Source organism: Gopherus flavomarginatus, chromosome 3 (assembly GCF_025201925.1).
Source record: "Gopherus flavomarginatus isolate rGopFla2 chromosome 3, rGopFla2.mat.asm, whole genome shotgun sequence".
Lineage (NCBI taxonomy): Eukaryota > Metazoa > Chordata > Testudines > Testudinidae > Gopherus > Gopherus flavomarginatus.
Genome location: NC_066619.1, coordinates 260,328,756 through 260,347,267, shown reverse-complemented (window position 1 = coordinate 260,347,267; position 18,512 = coordinate 260,328,756). Strand labels below are relative to the sequence as shown.

General features: G+C 44.6%; 1 protein-coding gene across 4 annotated transcripts in view; it reads left to right on the top strand.

Annotated features, from left to right (window-relative positions):
* The window catches only part of EVC2 (EvC ciliary complex subunit 2), a 168,672-nt gene extending 150,529 nt beyond the window's left edge, over window positions 1-18,143 (top strand). For all 4 annotated transcript variants that reach the window (XM_050947364.1, XM_050947365.1, XM_050947363.1 and 1 more), the window contains 4 exons: window positions 5,686-5,882; window positions 12,685-12,786; window positions 13,312-16,885; window positions 17,828-18,143. In XM_050947364.1, the coding sequence (XP_050803321.1) occupies window positions 5,686-5,882; window positions 12,685-12,786; window positions 13,312-13,582 (570 nt within the window). In that variant the 3' untranslated portion in view covers window positions 13,583-16,885; window positions 17,828-18,143. The remainder of the gene's footprint in view (window positions 1-5,685; window positions 5,883-12,684; window positions 12,787-13,311; window positions 16,886-17,827) is intronic.
* The last annotated feature ends 369 nt before the right edge of the window (window positions 18,144-18,512 follow it).

The window sequence follows — 18,512 nt, the reverse complement described above, 5'->3', positions numbered from 1 at the left end:
TACTGACGTTGTACATACTGATCATATAATTGGACAAAAGCATACTATCACGCGCGCAGCATGCACAAAGCAACAATCCTGTAGGCACCATAAAAGGCCCTGTTTACTGTACTATGCAAGGTCAGATAAAACTCAGACAGTCACATGATTATAGCAAGGGTCCCAGTATTTTTCCAGACTGACTTGACAAATTGCGGCCTAAAATACACGATAGTTGCCCACACTCCAGGTGCTTGGGAGCTTTGAAAAAGCAGGCCATTTATTTAGGTGCCTAACTTAGACTGCTACGTTTCAGTGGTTTGGCTCTAGTGTTCCTATTTAGAAAGATTTCCCATTTAAGTCAATGCAGGGTTTGTTTGAGTTACGCTGAGCTCAGGATCTTTTGCTGCCCATAGAGAGGTTAGTTTTAAGTAAGCACACAGTTATACTCTAGTTGTTGTTTGTAGATACAACAGATGATACAGGAAGACATTCATGTGAAAAGGGCAAAGCAAATGTGAAATCACAGCATGGACAGAGCTAATTGATTTTGCATTAGTTGTTTCAACATGTGTTACTCAATCCAAATCATTGTGATGTCTGTACAGTAGTTCTGCTGTTTTAAATTACAGTTTTACATTATTGATTGTTTTGACCGAATTCAAGAAACACAAACTCAGATGCTGCTGATGCAAGAAACCTCTGGTGTAGTCTGATACAGTTGTATAGAATCTGCTACTGTATAGTACTCATATAGCATTGAATTCACCCCATTTTGGAAGGCCAGAGGACTTTATGCAGCCTATCACAGCCTTTGAGTGGTGCATAGAGCATTGAGTATGTCCTATCAACTGCAGTGAATTTATTTCAAAATATTGCAGTTTTCAGCCATGCTTTGCAAGAGTCAGCCTTCCTCTGCAGCATGGGGAACGGGTCACTTGCAGGTTTAAACTAGTGTAAATGGTGGATTCTCTGCAAATTGAAGTCTTTAAATCAAGATTTTAGGACTTCAGTAACTGAGCCAGAGGTTATAAGGCTATTACAGGAGTGGGTGAGCAAGGTTCTGTGGCCTGCAATGTGCAGGAAGTCAGACTAGATGATCACGGTGATCCCTTCTGCCTAGGGTTGCCAACTTTCTAATTGCACAAAACTGAATACCCTTGCCCCGCCCCTTCTCTGAAGCCCCACCTCACTCACTCCATCCCCCCTCCCTCCATCGCTTGCTGCCCCCCACATTCACTCACTCACTCATTTTAACTGGGCTGGGGAGGGTCCCTTTTTGACCAGGTGTTCCAGTTGAAAACCGGGCACCTGGCAACGCTAAATAACACCCCCACTTGGGCTTTCTGCAGGGATTTAACTCTGGACCTCTCCACTAACAGCATGAGCCTGGACTGCTTGTGGACTGGGTCCATTAGTTCAAACTTTATGTGGTCCAGCCACTCAAAGGGGACTGTAACAGAATGGCTGCCACCCAAGCACCCCTTCTTGACCATGCATGCTTCTGCAGTGTCCCCACCCCTACTTTCCCCTTCTTCAGGGTTACTTAAATCCCACACAGTCTTTCTCAATCAATCACAGACTTTCCTGGTTTCTTTATTTACAAAGTTCCTCGAAAAAACAAACACAAAACAAATCTTCCACATCACCTCCTCTCTGAGGTGCTGTCTGAGCAGCCAACTCCATTCTTCAGGGACCACTGCAGGAAATCTTCTACTGCTGCAGTCCTCATCCTAGCTTTGCCCTCATGAACTCGCTCAGACTCTTTGTAGCTGGTGCAGCCCTGCCCACTTAATTGGCTCAGCTGGGACTACTTGCTCTGACACAGGACAGCTGGACCTAATTTAATCACATGGGCCAGCCACCTTGTGACAGGGACAGGTATTTACACTAATGTGGGTTACAGCTGCATGCTGGCATGGATCAGCAGATCTGCAGCTCCCAGAAAGAGAACCCCACCAGAGTGGGGCACCCAGTAAGGTGGAAACTGGGTGCCTCAGTCTGGCCCCTATCAAAGCATCAGAATCCCTCGTCTACTGGCCCACTGTGATATGGAGGGGAATCTAGTATGTATCCACTGTGACATCTGAACACCTATCAGGATATACGAGCAGCAAGAGTAATCCTCAAATCAAGGCCTTTACGCTCCCTGACCAGCAATACCAGCTTAGCACACCCACCCTACTTCCCTCTCACACATTCATTGTTCCCACTTAGTTGAAAGAGGTGGCTCAGGGCATCTGTGTGGCATCAACACTTGTTTAACCAGGTATATACTGTGTGCGCCTCTTTAGTGGGTGTTCCTCTCCTTGCATTTGACAGAATTTTGACACTTTGCTCTTGACAGCTGTAACTGAATACTGCTGTATTAAAATACCAGCACATGTTTTGCTTCAATCCAAATGACCCTTGATACAGAAAGTTAAGGGGCAGAGAGTGTGAAAAAAGTCTATGTCCAAGAACATTTAAGAGTAAACTGCTGAAGGTGAAAGCCAAGAACTCAGTCATAATTCTTTTGGCATCCATTTATATATAAATCATTGAATTAAATGACTTACCGCAGGCCCTCTCACTTTTAGGGAAAGGAGATGGTGGTTCATAGACTGAAATAAGAATTTTATTCCTACCTTAATCCTCATTGGTTCTTGCAAGATTTCAGAAGAGCCAACAGTGTCCAAAACCATAACACAAAGTTTAGGATAGATATTTATTTTTCTTCATAGTGTTTTGTGCTGCTGTCCATCATAATATCTGAGAACCTTCCGTGTAAAACTGATAGTATTAGTGAAGTCCCTGATGGACTTCATGGAGTCATTGGCTCTTCTCTCTTTTCAGGGTAAAATTTCTGCTTCGGGTAGGATTAGGCTTTAGTCTGGTTCCTTGATCGTTAGTTAAATTTTGTTTGTGTCTTTGATTTTGGGTTGAGGGTTGTGTGTGTTTGTTTTTTTAATAGGGGTAGAAGGGAAATAAATATGGAGAGTGTCGTTCTTATGATAGAAACGCTTACTCTGCAAAACCTTCGTTTTTTGAGAATCCTAACAATAATCAGACTCTGGATTTGCCTGATCTCTTCTGCAAATTCATTCTATACCACCGTACAAAATTCCTGTTAGGGAAGAGTGAGAGTTCTAACAGCAGCTGTAACATTTTGAATCCTCTCTGGACAAAGAAATTGATTTTGGCTGTTTTCCTGTTCTTTATTCACTTGTTCCTGGGGATTTCTTGTGCCTGTGACTTGGCCTTGGTGCTAATCTCCCGCATCTGCTACACACAGGCTGGTAAACAGTTCAGAAGTGCTGCTGGCTTTCTGAAGGTCCCGGGGGATTATCACAGGAGTGCTTGTGCTAGTGTTGGGTCATTTAGAACAGCTATAACTGATGGGACCTGGCCCAGCGTAACTATGACAGATCTACTGAGAGCAGATAGAGGAGCTGAATAGGATAGAGAGAGGGAATGGCAGTTAATAATTGTTAGAACTGCGGCCCTATTGTTTATGTAGCACATTATAGCGACATTTATGCAGTAGGATATTCCCTGAACACATGGTATTGCCTGCTCCCCATCCTCGCTAGCTCCTCTCATAGAGTCTAATGTAGCATCCTTTGTGGTGTTCGTTTAATTTGTTATTTTCATCTAGCCTCAGGTTTTCACAGTGCTATAGATCTTTGTACTGAAATACACAGGAGCACTGTAGAAATTATCAGGTGGGTGCTGGAGTTTTCACAGCTGGACCGGACACACAGAGGGCTCTTGGCACCCAAGAAGAAGTGGGAAGTAAAGTTTGTTTGTTTGCAGTGTCCAAGAGGCGACTGAGTATTTTTGATTTTTTTTTCCCACTTTGGACAGGAACAGAGATTATTTGAAATTTGAGGGAATGGAGGTTTGAATTCTGAGTTCCCATCACCAGAAGCCCTTGGCAGCAGCAGCATGCTCTTGTTGGCAGCCTGTCCGAACATCTGCCCTTACACAGAAACAGTGGATACGCTCACAAGCTTGATGAAATGAAAAGCAGTGAAATACTTAACATTGAAATTGTCATCATTAGGCATCAGAGTTAAGAAGCCCCTTTGAGATGACTGGCAGTCATTCACTGTTTTCTTCTAGCAATTGCTCCATGCTGTCTGCAGATTGAGGAATATGCAGAGTTGTGCATTCCATTCCCATTTTGAAGGTTTTCTTTTCCACAATAAGGGCTAGAGTCTTACTTTTTTTTCAATGAAAGCTTAGACTCTAGAGCACAGTTACATAGTAATTTCCAACAAATAGGCATTGTGCACCCATTTATGTGGCTGCATAATGACTTCTTAATTCACAGAATCAGGTTGGCTATAATCCTGAAGTTCCAGTGTCCAGCATGAAGTGAAAGATCTTCATGCACACACTGGTCCATGGTGGAAGTGATGAAGCAAGTGACAATATCACTGGTTTCTAAAGCTATTGACTTTAAAATGATTTTCATTTAATTGTTTTTCATAGAATCTAGAATATCAGGGTTGGAAGGGAACTCAGGAGGTCATCTAGTCCAACCCCCTGATCAAAGCAGGACCAATTCCCAACTAAATCATCTCAGCCAGGGCTTTGTCAAGCCTGACCTTAAAAACCTCTAAGGAAGGAGATTCCACCACCTCCCTAGGTAACCCATTCCAGTGCTTCACCACCCTCCTAGTGAAAAAGTTTTTCCTAATATCCAACGTAAACCTCCCCCACTGCAACTTGAGACCATTACTCCTTGTTCTGTCATCTGCCACCACTGAGAACAGTCTAGATCCATCCTCTTTGGAACCCCCCTTCAGGTAGTTGAAAGTAGCTATCAAATCCCCCCTCACTCTTCTCTTCTGCAGACTAAACAATCCCAGGTCCCTCAGCCTCTCCTCATAAGTCACGTACTCCAGCCCCCTAATCATTTTTGTTGCCCTCCGCTGGACTCTCTCCAATTTTTCCACATCCTTCTTGTGTTGTGGGGCCCAAAACTGGACACAGTACTCCAGACGAGGCCTCACCAATGTCGAATAGAGGGGAATGATCACATCCTTCGATCTGCTGGCAGTGCCCCTACTTATACAACCCAAAATGCCATGAGCCTTCTTGGCAATAAGAGCACACTGTCAACTCATACTTCCTCCAAAGTGGTAAATTTTGTAATGTTTCAAATTAAAAGTTACTGATCATTTATTTTGTTGTAGTGCTGTGTGATGGGGAGGTCTGCCCCCTTAAGGATAGTAGTGTCTAGTGGTCAGTCCACTCTGTCATGTGGCATGGCCCTTTAAGGATACAGTAGAGAGAGAGAGAGAGAGACATAAGGGGGATAGAGCTAGAGGGAAAGTGTCTCTAGGAATGAATAGTGTTTGGAGAAGAGATCTTGTTACTGTCCCTTTAAGGCCCCAGGGCCAGGATCCTTGCAGAGAAGATGGGGCAGAGCTCCCCTCTCACCCAGATAATAGAAAAATGAGCTGGGAGACGGGGCCAGTATAAATACTGCCTCCTCCCTCAGAAGCAAGGTAGATAGGGGTATATGTTAGAATGGTAAATAAACTGGACCCTGCAAAGAGGAGTTGAATTAACCTGGTCTGCGTAATTGAAAAGATCCAAAGAGTGCTGAATACAATGTACCTGCAGGGCATAACAGGCCCATAATAGCATATACCGGATAGACACGCCTCCATGGTATGCTGAACGTGTCTGAACTTTTATCATTGATTCCTCTAGGAGCTCCGATTGGCAGCTTATTTAACCAAACTGACAATGGTACCAGTGAGGATGTTGCACAAACTGCTGAACTTACTGCTGCCTTCGAGTTCACAGACTGAGCTTCTTTCTGTTCTGGATTCAATCAGTGACAGATATTCAGACAGTGTTATTGAAAGTGACATAAATGTGGAGGAAGCTGACAGCTGTAGAAAGAGGTAAGTGTGCATCAGTTTATAGCTGAAATTCCAACTGGAGGATATTACTTTAAGGAAATATAGTTCCATTGGACAGACAGGAACAGTAGTCAAGCAAATGAATGGGTTTTCCTGCTGAAATCTTATTTCTGAGCGGGAATAAATCATTTGAACTAGATAACTTTTTGATAGTTACAAATATCTTAACTACAGTCTGACTTTAACAGAGGAAAAATGTGATCTGTATTATTCATAGATGTAACAACTCTTTCTTTGCTTTTAAATATTCTTCCTCCATTTTCTTATTTGCTACATTTTCTATTGATGTATTTTATTGGTTTTAATTTGCATTTACTTATCTATACATTCTTTTTACCATTTATTTTAATAATATTTATACTAAGTATAGCAGGCTGCAGGTGTTGTAAACTGTTGCTGTGACAAACTGAAGTAGGCAGTATATGGAGTAAAAAAATCTGTAATTACAGTCAAACCTCAGAGTTACGGACGCCTCGGAATGGAGGTTGTTCGTAACTCTGAACAAGACGTCATGGGATGCTCCTCGGGGTAGACTGCTCACAGCTTTTCAGTGGCTGCCCGGCGACTGAGGGTGGGGACAGGCAGCTGGTTCTAGACCCCTGTGTGCAACGGTGATGAGTGAGGCACCTTGGGGCACTGCAGTGTCAGTAGGTGCACAGTGCAGGCTGTGGCCCTTTAAAATTGAGCTGCTCCTCCAGAGCGCAGGTTGCAGGCAGGAGCTTGGGCTCCAGTTCCAGCAACTTACGCTCCAGGCCAGGTTTCAGTAGCAGCTTGGGAAGTTTCTTTCCCTGGGCTCTGAGCTTACAAACTTGTCCCCCTCCCAGCCTGGGGCAGGGAGAGGGGAAAACAGCATTCACTACCTCCTGCCTGTAAGTGGCTGCCCCATATTGCGGGGAGTAGGGGGTGGGGGTGGGGACAGGTAGCCAGATGTGCCTACCTTTAAGATGCAATACAGGCACAGTACAGTATTTGCTGGCTTGTTTGTTTTGAGTTTTTTTGTCTCTGCTGCTTCCTGATAGCTTACTTCTGGTTGCCCATGGTGTCCGGTTGACCAATCAGTCCATAACTCTGGTGTTTGTATCTTTGAGGTTCTACTGTAGTCCTTTCTAAAGTTCTTCATTTATTTTAAATATATGCGACCTTTGTATGTAACAGGAAATAAAATGTAAACTAAGCAATAAATTGCAGTTTTACACTCACAATTGTAAAAAAGCACTAAACACAGAAGCTCAAATCTGAATCTTTACAAATATATAGGTATGTGTGGCTTTAGATCCAGACGTGATCATAAGACTCTGGTCTTCTGTGTTTGAACAAAAACCAGAAGGAGCTATATTTTCAGTTCAGTTGCAGAGATGAAAACTCACAAGAACAGCTGTGCTTAAAAAATTTCAGCCCAGGATGATCGTGATCTCACGAGAGGAGTTAACCTAGCTAGATTTCCACTGTTTTGGTCTGTAAAAATCTTTCGTAATCAACTGTCTCATAAGATCATTTTGGTCATATAGAAACCCAGCTTTAGCTATCAATTCCCCTTTTAAGTCCTTGCAAGAAACACCATAGATCCATCCCTGGCCAGCCTTTCATCAGGTTGGACAGAACGAAGTGTGTGGTTCCCCCTGAATCCTGTAGGATAATATAAACACACTACATAGTTGGCAGCACTGCCTTAGGCTTTGCAGAAATCTTTAAAGTGTGCACAGAGCATACTCAATAACCAACTGTTAATTGCTCATAACTTTTCTATTTTAGGCCCCCGTCTCCAAAAAAGTCCATGTAAACAAATTCGTGTGTCCCACCTGAGTCCCATTCAAGCAAGTAGGACTCCATGCTTATGCAGATACTTTTGCAATATAGGGACGTTAATTTTTTCTTTAAGTGCTTGCTCATGTCGATTCCATTCTAGATGCATGTGCACTCACTTGCACAGTCATCAGAGATTTTTGCTTTAACGGTATCTGTAGGGTTGGCTGTGATGTCACCTTGAGTGCTGCACTTGTGCACTGGTATATTAGGCGCCACCGACCCAACGCCCTCTCAGTTCCTACTTATTGCCCGTGACTGGCAGTGCAAGTGCATTAGCGGTTATTTACAGCCCATTGTCTATCTCAGTGCTTCTCAAACTTTTGTACTGGTGACTCCTTTCACATAGCAAACCTCTGAGTGTGACCCCCCTAATAAATTAAAAATACTTTATTATATATTTAACACCATTATAAATGCTGGAGGCAAAGCGAGGGGCTTGGGGTGGAGGCTGACAGCTTGCGACCCCCCAGGTAATAACCTCATGACCTCCTGAGGGTTCCCGACCCCCAGTTTGAGAACACCTGGTCTGTTTTGTTTGTTTACAGTTTGTAGGTACTTAGTTAGCCATTAAGTTAACTGTTAGGTTAGTTCAGCAATTAGAGTCCAGATGGGACTTCACCCTGGAGTGGGGCTTGCCCCATTCCCCCGGCTTCAAACCATGTTCATCATGCAACAGGCCGATGCCTATCAGTAATGCCCACGACAGCTCTGTGAAGTGCTTGGGCGAGTCCCAGAGGAAGACAAGTGCAGAATCTGAAAGAACTTTTGCCCTACAACTCAGAAGGGTCAGGATATCCGCTTGAGGGCTCTCCTCATGGAGGCTGTGCATCATCCAGCATCAGAGCCCTCCCACTCATACCCTGCGCCTAGCACCTTGGCATCCACCCAGTACCATTTCCCCTCGCCAGTGCCTAAGAAGCTGCAAAAAACAAAAGACCTCCCCCTGCCTCCGCCCCCAGCACCAGAAGGAGAAGGGGCTTCTGACAAAGGACCTATGTCAGGCTCTGTGCCCATCCTGGAGCTTAACGAGGGTACCACTGCAATCTGACCCCCTAGCCTGCCAGGTATCCGATTCCTGGGAGCGGAAAGGGACCCTTGCTTCTCCTGGAGCCTCGTTGCCCAAAGTGTCCCTGGTGGCTAAAGATCAAGCAGGCTAGCTGGCACCACAGATGCCACACCAGGCGCCAGATTCGGCTAAGACCCCAACACTTAAGGGCAAGCCAATCATAGGACTGCCCCATAGGGCAGTGGAGCATCCTTGGTCCCCAGACCTCAGGCGTGAATCCCTATCTCCACGTCCTAGGACCCTGGCACCACACACCTCAGTCTCCGGTCAGAAGACCCAGGTCCCTGACGCCGTGTTCTCCCCCTGCGAGGCATGGGACACCAGAGTCAAGGAACAAGTCTCTGTATCTCCAGTACCGGCGAGTTTCTAGCCTAAGATCACTGCAGTGCAGGTCACCATCACGGTCTCCCAGACATCAGTGCCCAAAGGGGCAGGACCACTCCTGTTCACGGCTGGTCTCCACCTCTCGGATACCGCTCACAGGCAGGCACCGATCCTCACCTCGCCGGTCACCAACCAGCAGACTCAGGTCTCTACGGCTCTGCCATGGTCACCAGAAGAGCAATGATCCGAGTCAGACCAGCAGTTCAGCCCCTCACTAGGAGGGGTTGATTCACTGGAAAGCCGGCACGCTGCCTGCAGCGGCAGACTGGCAGCAGGGACAGCGGCTCAATGGCCACACTGGAACCAGTGGGGCATGCCCATGATGCCAACCCCGTATTTCCCCCGTTCTTCCCTTGCCACCTCAGCAAACCGCCTCCAGCACTTCTGGCACCAGAGTCAGAACACAGTACTGAATGTGACACGGGGGTAGCACAGCAGATTACAATGCCTAAGGAGCCGTCCCTGGAGACGGAAGGGGAACATGCCCCCCCCCCGGCCGTGCAATCGTCATAGTAGTCTCTGGACGAAGTGGTGGCGGGCCCACTGATGACTTCAAGGAGCATCAGGTGCTCCTTATATGAGTGGCTACCCATTTGAAGTTAAAAATTGAGTTGGTGAAGGAGTTTGGTGAAGGAGTCTGATGACCTCTTTAATGTTATATCCTCCAGTACCCTGTCCTGGGTCACGCTGCCCATCCACCCAGGGGTCCTAAAGATAGCCAAATTGCTGTGGCAGAACCCCCTCTTCCATTCAGCCTACCTCTAAGAAGGCGGAAGAGAAGTATTACATCCCTGCAAAAGGATTCAAATAGCTGTATGCACACCCTCCAGCGGTGTTACTGGTCGTGTTTGCTGTTAATGAAAGGGACAGGCAGGGACAAGTCAGTGGCACACCAAGAGACTGGACTTATTTGTCAGAAAGATTTACTTGATGGGCAGCCTGCAATTTTGGGTGTCTAACCACCAGGCCCTCTTAGGCAGATACATTTTTAATCCATGGGACTCCCTTAGCAAATTCAAGGAGGCCCTTCCACAGGACCGAGTCCAGGAGTTTGCCACTTTTGTTGAAGAGGGCAAAGCAGTGGTGAGAGGCCCTCCAGATGGCCTGGGATGCTACAGACTCGGCAGCCAGAATGGTCACTTCTGCGGTGGTCATGAAGCGCAGCTCCTGGTTACAGTCCTCTGGGTTATCCCAGGAGATGTAGGCCACCATTAAGGGCCTCCCATTTGAGGGGGCAGGGCTCTTCTCCAAACTCACGGACGCAAGGCTCCACAGCCTTAAAGACTCCCAAGCAACCCTTCATTCCTTGGCCCTTCATACCCCTCTGCAGGCCAGGAAGTCATTCCATCCTCCACCTCTTCCATCTCCCCAGTCTAGGTTCTGGGGAACTCCTCGGCTGAGCATCTACAGGAAAAAGGATAGAGACAAGGGGTCAAAGTGGCGTTACCTGTTGTCTTTCCAGTCATCTGCTCAGCCTGGCCTTTCCAGGAACAAAGGAGGCCAGAAGTAGACATTTTGACCGTGCACATGTGGTCGATGCCCCAGTCACGTCCCAGGAACGACCCTCTACTCTTTCCTCAACTGCCTGTGCCCCTTCTGGTCAGCCTGGTTGCAGCTGACCTCAGACAGTTGGGTGCCTGACATAATACCTTTGGGTAACACCCTGCATTTCATGGCCGACCCTCCTTCCTACCGCTCTGCCTTGTCCCTCTTCAGGGATTCTTCTCAGTAGCAACTTCTCATTCAGGAGGTCGAGAACCTCCTGTGCCTGGGGGCTATGGAGGAGGTCCCTTGAGACATGAAAGGGAAAGGGTTCTACTCCCACTATTTCCTAATTCTGAAAACAAAAAGGAGGCCTTGGACCCATTGCCTCAACAAGTCACTCAAGAAGTTGAAGATTTGCATGGTCTCCCTGGCCTCCATCATCCCTTCCATGGATCCAGGAGACTGATATGCCACCCTCGACTTGAAGGATGCATATTTCCATTTTCCCAGGACACAGATGCTTCCTCTGTTTTATGTTGGGCCACTGCCATTTTCAGTTCATGGCGCTGCCCTTTGGTCTCTCGTCAGCCCTGAGAGTGTTCACAAAGTGCATAGCACCAGTGGCCACTTACCTGAGGTGTCGAAGTGTTAAAATTTAGCCGTTCCTCAACGACTGGCTAATAAAGGGCCAGTCTTGGAATCAGGTGTGATTCCATCTCGATCTGATTTACTCTACCTGTTGCGATCTGGAGCTGTTAATAAATGAGAAAGTCAACCTTAGTTCCAGTGCAATGCATAGAGTTCATTGGAGTGGTCCTCGACTCTACTCAGGCCAGAGCCTTCCTCCTCGACACCAAGTTCCGAGCCATGGTGGACCTGGCTGCGAGACCATGAACTATGAGCCCATCTCTGAGGATACTGCTTGTGAGTCACCTACAATGGAATTGACATGAGCAGGCACTTGAAGAAAAAACAGTTATCTATCTTTTTGTAACTCTTGTTCTTCGAGATGTGTTGCTCATATCCATTCCATTACCCTACCCCTCTGTTGGTTGCCAGCAAGAAGGAGCTTAGAGGGAGTAGGGTCGGTGGTGCCTAATATACCAGATGAGCACAGCCCTTAAGGGAGTGCCACAGCCGACCCTACAGATACAGCTAAGGCAAAACTGTCCAATGACTGTGCACATGGGCGCACACACTAGGATGACCAGATAGCAAGTGTGAAAAATCAGGATAGGAGTGGGGGGTAATAGGTGCCTATATAAGAAAAAGCCCCAAATATCAGGACTTTCCCTATAAAATTGGGGACATCTGGTCACCCTGACACACACATCTAAAATGGAATGGACAGAAGGAACACATCTTGAAGAACAACAGTTACGAAAAGGTAGGTAATTGGTCTTTTTTTCTTTTAAATCTGGCAAAGTGACATACCTCATGGAGAACTAGCTGCATTCCAAGGCCCCTGTCTTGCAAACATTTATGCACATGCCTCACCTCATAATTCACAGCCTCAAGGCACAGTTTGGTTCCTGGTTTCCGCCTCACTCCCTGGGGAATGTAATCTTCCCTCAGCCTTCCTGGTGGAGATTAATTTCTTCTCTGCACTGGCTCAGTTGTGCTGGCGGGTATGTTGTGAGAATGGAATCCAGGCTTTGCCCAGTCCATGGCCCTGCCCTCCCACTCTTTGTCCACCTGCACAGGAAAGGAGGTGGCAGATCCACAAAGACTAATGCAACCTAGACTATGGGAGTCACACAGAAGATGCAGGAGGCTACTTACACTACCTCACTCCCTTGCTGGGGAGCACAGGGTGAGCCAGGATCTCTCCCATAATAAATATTGTTGGGCAGGAAATTATAGCAAAAATAAATGAATGTTCCTGCTGAATGTATTTAAGTTGTTATCAACATTAATTTTAATACCCAAAACCACATGGTGGTGGTGATTTTTTCTTTGTTTGTTTTTGGTGTTTTGTTTTGAAGATGGAGGTGTAAAATTCAGGATTTTCTTTTGTTTCCCCTCCCCACCTTACTCCTTCAGGAAGCACCAAGGGTCATGGCAAGCATTAGAGAGCAAAGTAAGGCAGGATCTGATAAGCAAAGGCTTGGAGAAGATGCATTCTGCAAACAGGAGTAAAGAAAGGTAAAGAAAAAGTTAGTACTTGCTATGGGGGAAAATACAACTCCTTGTACCTCATATCTTCCAAGAGTCGTCCTTTTTGTGAGAAGTGTTTTAGAATTCATGAACATACTCACAACTGTATATCTTATACCACTGTTGTCCTGGTTCTCAGAGTGCATGTGAATATGGAACTCATGTTTCATGAAGCATCGTGTACACTTACTGTGCAAAAATATTAAAGTTCTTGCAAGGAAAATATTGATGCTCCACATGTTTTGCCCGCTTGCCTCCTTGTACGTAACATTTGTTATAAGGCTGCTTACTGATTGGATGCTATATTTCATACAGTGAAGTGGAAATTGGTTTGGGGTGGCAAAAATGATGCATACAGTGTGTCAATTTCTAAATATGGTTTACATTAGTCTCCCAAAGTACAATGAATATTTTTTTCCAAGATTTAACTGTACAGTCAAGCGAATCATTTTGTGCTGGATCTATTATTTTTATAAATCATTTTTTAAATTCAATTTCATTTTCTTAATATAGCCTGCTAAAGAAGAAGCAACTTGCACTCATGGAAAGAACATCATTCTCACCTCTCGGATGTTTGTCTAGACACCCTCCTGTGGAACCTTTTGTCCAGCCTGATTCATTGAACACTGCTGCTGCAGAAGCCATTGAGCTATTAGACACAGGGGAGAAGATATTTCTGTTCCGTGATGAAAGGGATCCCATACTTGCTTTGCATAGTTCTCCAAGAAAAAAGAAAAAGAATTTCCTAAATTCCAAGAAGGTTGCATTGGCAAACACGGGCTAACGAGGGAGATAGCCATTCAGTGCCTCAATTAGTGAGAGGAAGTTTATTTCCAAATAAGGATCATGAAAAAGGAGAAAATCATCTGAGTCACTGTTAAAAAAACAATTTTTGTAGAAGTTGCAATAGTTTGATTTTTGCATTGTAAATAGTTTTTATTCTTACAACTGGATTTTGTGCTTGTCATCCGACAGTGCACAATCTATATCTATTAACTATACTGGACCCTCGCTAGAATGCAGGATTTGGGAGCCATGCATGGTATTGTGTTAATGTGGGGACCACATTAAAATGAATTGCAATTAAAGTAATTAAATTTGGGATCCATTGCCACGACCGTGTTGTATGCGAATTTGTGCTATATAGACGCACATTCTAGCAAGAGTCTCATGTATTGTTTTTAGTGCACACAAGAGCTGTAGGTGAATTTGTGTCATACTCTGTGATATACATTACTAAGGGCAGGATGTAGTCCTCATATAATTCATTGTACCAGGTTTGTACTCTCAGTGTAGGTGCAGTGTGCCTAGCCATTTGATAGCATTGTCTTCAGCCAAGTGAAGAGCTGGTAGCTCGCCGTCAGCGGGCACTTGTCAAGTATATGCAACATAGTCTGAAGTTGACCTCATCTATATCGTGGGCCATTAGTGAAACCCCATTTGAAGAGATTGGTCACACAATTGCCCTGTCCTGTTTGAAACCAATTCAGGGAAGCCCACACATGCTTTGGCAGGTCAGATGGTTGGGTCGGTGACGAGAGAGTGATTAATGACTATCATTGCTGACCACTCATTACGCCAAGCAGATTCCACCGTCATGTCCTGTAGTGGTATAAGTGACCCTAATGAATATCTGAAGCCAAGTGAAGTAAGCAGGTGGTTGAAGAGGTCTGAGTACAGAGGCAAGTCACATTTCTCACAGATGTTGGCCAGGAGCATGATGGAGACCCCCTCATGGCAGATATGGGGCAGAGCTATGTTACTAAGTATTGGCAGCCATGGCAACGGAGTTGCACATAACATCCTGCTAACTGTACATAGCTTTGTTAAGCTCTACATTGACCAGCCTCGTGTAAGATGAGTGACAGCAGACAGGAGCACAGTACTCTGCTGTTGAATACTGATTTGACTGTTTGCTATATTTTTATTATTGTTTATATGTCATGGTAAATTATGTGAAATCACCCCCTGATTAATTACTGCAGGATACAGTACTAAATACAGATAAGGATGAGGAGAAACTGTATACCAAATAACTGTGGTAATTATTAATAAATAGTTAGTTAATAACCACTATAAATTGGGTTTTATTTTTGCAAACTGCTTCCTAAAGTTACAGCTAGTGGACTAGATCCTCCAAACACTTATGCATGTGCTTAATTTTGCTCACCAGAGTAGTTACATTGGCTTCAGTTTCTCACCAGCTTCTCCAAACTTGACGGTGAGTTTGGCTCAGGTATAAGTGTTCGCAGAATCTGACCCAATCTTTGTACTAGTGGAGCAACAATATCGTATCTGCTCACAGGCAAAGGGGGAAAATGGGAGCTATGTTATTTCACTAAGGCATTAGGGATCACAGTGTTACCAACTATAATGGTGTCGACCTCTCATGAGTGCCCCCTTTCTCTGGCCAATGTACTTGTAATCACAGTTCTTTTTCATGGTGCGGCACCCACCTCTTGTGAGGGCCCCCTTTGGTAGTTGGATGTGAGCCTGCTTTTGTTTTTTGGTCCTACATCAGGGTGGCACCCGCCTCTAGCAAGCACGCTACCCTCCCCCCCCCCAGCTGATGTTCTTTCGGCTGAGCCTCTCACACTGTCCCCCCTTCTGGGATATACTGTCCCAAATTCTTATCACAGCCCTGGTATGGGGCCATAGCCCTTAGGCTTCCTCTCAGAGGCACTGCCGCCTTTGACTGCCAGACGGGGCCCATCTCAGTACCCTCGGCTAGTGTCCTTTCAGCAGCCTACCCAGGTCTCAGTCTGCAACTAGACCAGCAGGGCCCATTTCGGTACCCTCGTTTGGACTGGCCAGGTTCTGTGCTCAGTCCCCCAGGCTCAGCCTGCCCACACTGACGTTTTCATGGTCCTGCTGCTGTTGTATTCAGCTAGCCAGGCACCTGGTCTTTGGTAGCCTTCTCTGGGCTCTGTTCTGTCTGGTGAGCTCTCTGCAGTGAGCTGTGCACGGTTAATCTGGCCAGTCAGGTATCCGGTCATCCCTCTTTGAGTTCCACTCAGCAACTGAAGGCTCTGCTCTGCTGCTTGCCTTTTATCTGGCCCTTCTGGCCCCTAATTGGTTGTTCCAGCAGCCCCTCTGATTGCTTGCTCCTCTGCTTCCACTCTAGGCTTCCTGGAGGATTTCTTGCTGCACAATTTTGGAGCAGGTTAACGCAGGGCTGCAAGGCCTCCAGCCAGGGGGCCTCTGGACCTAGTCCACCATGCCACACCAACTCTCATAACTGTAGGTGTTTTCTGAAACTCTAGCTCCTGAATTCAAGTGAATCATAAGAACCTGTTCATTATTTAAAAAATAAGTTTTTAGCCCTCATAACTGGGAAGGCAGGGGGCTTGAAAACATGAACCCTAGAGGCACTGACACCAGAAGGCAAATAAAAAGAACCCCAAATTTATTATTTTAAAAATCTCATGATGTTTAAGACAATCATGATTTTTAGAGCATAACTCATCATTTTTGAATGCCCAAGTTTGGCAATATTATGATCAAATACCCTGAAGCTGTTCTTATGTTAGTGCTGTATATTTTTATGTAAACAAGATGTCCATTTCCTTTGGGAAAGTAAACACTAATTGTATTTGTTTCTATAATTGATCATAAAATGGCAGAATTGCATTTATTCTGAACCTAAGTGGAAAAGTCACTTCTCTTTATAAAGTTAGGGACTTTATTGTACAGTAAAGAACCATTAACATTTTTCAGCTACTAACACAGTTCTTGATCATGTGGATTAATTAGCATCACATCCTGAAAATCCAATATCCATTCTCAGCCTGTTCTTTATTATCCTCACTGAGTCAAAAGTGAATAAGGTTGTACCATGGTAGAAAAAGCCATTCTCAAGTAACGATTGGGTTTGATCCATTCAATTTACATCGTCCCTGGATAGATTACAGCCCTAATCCTGCTCTTATATGTAGCACCTATAGGCAATAGAACCCATGGAGTGAGCACATGATATCAGCGTGGTGGCTAGTTATAAAAGGGATTTAGTATAACGAACTGATTAATGTGGATATTATGTTTCGTGTGAGGCTTGGGTTCGGTATTGGAATTAAATTCCCTTTTATTTGTTTAGATTTATGTTGTACCAATTATATTAGACCCGTAAAAACGAGCAGGATCTTATTAAAGAGGACAAGGCAAAGATGCCACATTTATTATGATAACAATTTATGACTAATAACTAATATCTTAATTCTTATACACACACATTATACCTATTACCTACACACACACACACACATTCACATTATAATACCTAATACCTATACACACACACATACATACATTCACACACACACACACCCACATTCATCAGGTGTTCTGCAGCTGCTGCATAGTTACCAGTCCTGAAGATAGCTTAAGTTCATGGCTTGATTTTGCAGCTTGGGTTCGTAGCTTGTGGCAGCTAACTGGCCGGGAAAGCTGGGCACAAGGCTGAGCTGGATCTCTGTTGGGCAGGCACCGATGTTCTTCCATGTTGGCAGCAGAATGTTACCCAGAGTTTTTCATCTCACCCTTCTTTTTTATAGGCTTTTAGTTTTGGATTCAAAGTCTATAGGTCTTGCTGTGTCACCCTGCCTCTGGGTTTAGATTGATCACCCATCAATTGCAGGCGTGACTTTCAGCCTTGGACCTGGCTTTGATCTTCCTTCTGTTGTTCTGTTGTCCTTTTCTTTTTAGGGTGGATGCTTCATACTTTGTTTAGGGCTGTTGTCTAGGTCTTCAGCCATTGGTATTTGAACTTTATCTCATCAGGACAGGCTGGGGCTGGAGGTTGATTCCATCATTCATACATACCTCATTCACACATCTAAACTAAACTAATAAGATTACAGCAGGGTTTGCAAAAATGAAGGTTGGAGGAAGCTTTTACAAAATGAAGTGAGTGTTTTAAAATGGGGTTTGAATTACAATATGGAACAGAAGTTACAGTATAGGCAAGTGTAGTGAATGGTGAACAGAAGTTACATTAATAAAGTGAACAATTGAAAACAATTTCATTTATCAGTTCTACATTTATACAAAATTAAATTGTTGAAAGCCTGTTATTGAACTGATAACACTGGTCTACAATTTTTGAGAAGTCGTCTGCTTCAGAGATAAAATGTGATATTTATTATGTATTTTGATGTGCTGAATTCAAATATGACAATTAAAACAACTGATTGGCTACTGTTTCTAAGATATTTAAGTTTTTACATTTTATGTCTATCTATATTGTGTAGATAGTAGAGTTTTAATCATAAATTGTAAACCTAGGTCTTTTCATGTGTTTATGGTTACTTTACATGATAATATTTCACCTGTCCTGTTTATGTAACACTTTAAAAATCAGGAAAAGCGTTATATAAATAAAATTTATTATGAAACAAAAGGCAAAAAATGATTATGTACATAGTTTAGTCCTATTCAGTGTCTACTCGGCGCTTCTTGGCTTGTCTCTTGTATTCATTAAATGGAGCATCTCTTGTCACTGTCCAGCAATAGTCTGCAAGCATTGATGAGCTCCATTTGCCCTGATAGCCTGCCAGGAGATTCCACTGCTGTAGTCTGGAGCCCAACAGCTCTGCCTTACTCTTGGGGAGTTCCAAATCCCTGACAAGATCATTCCGTTCACCTTGTGTTAGGAGGTGTGGTTCAGAGGAGGAGGATGGGAGAAAATGTGGGTCCTGTGACATTGATGGTTCAGGACC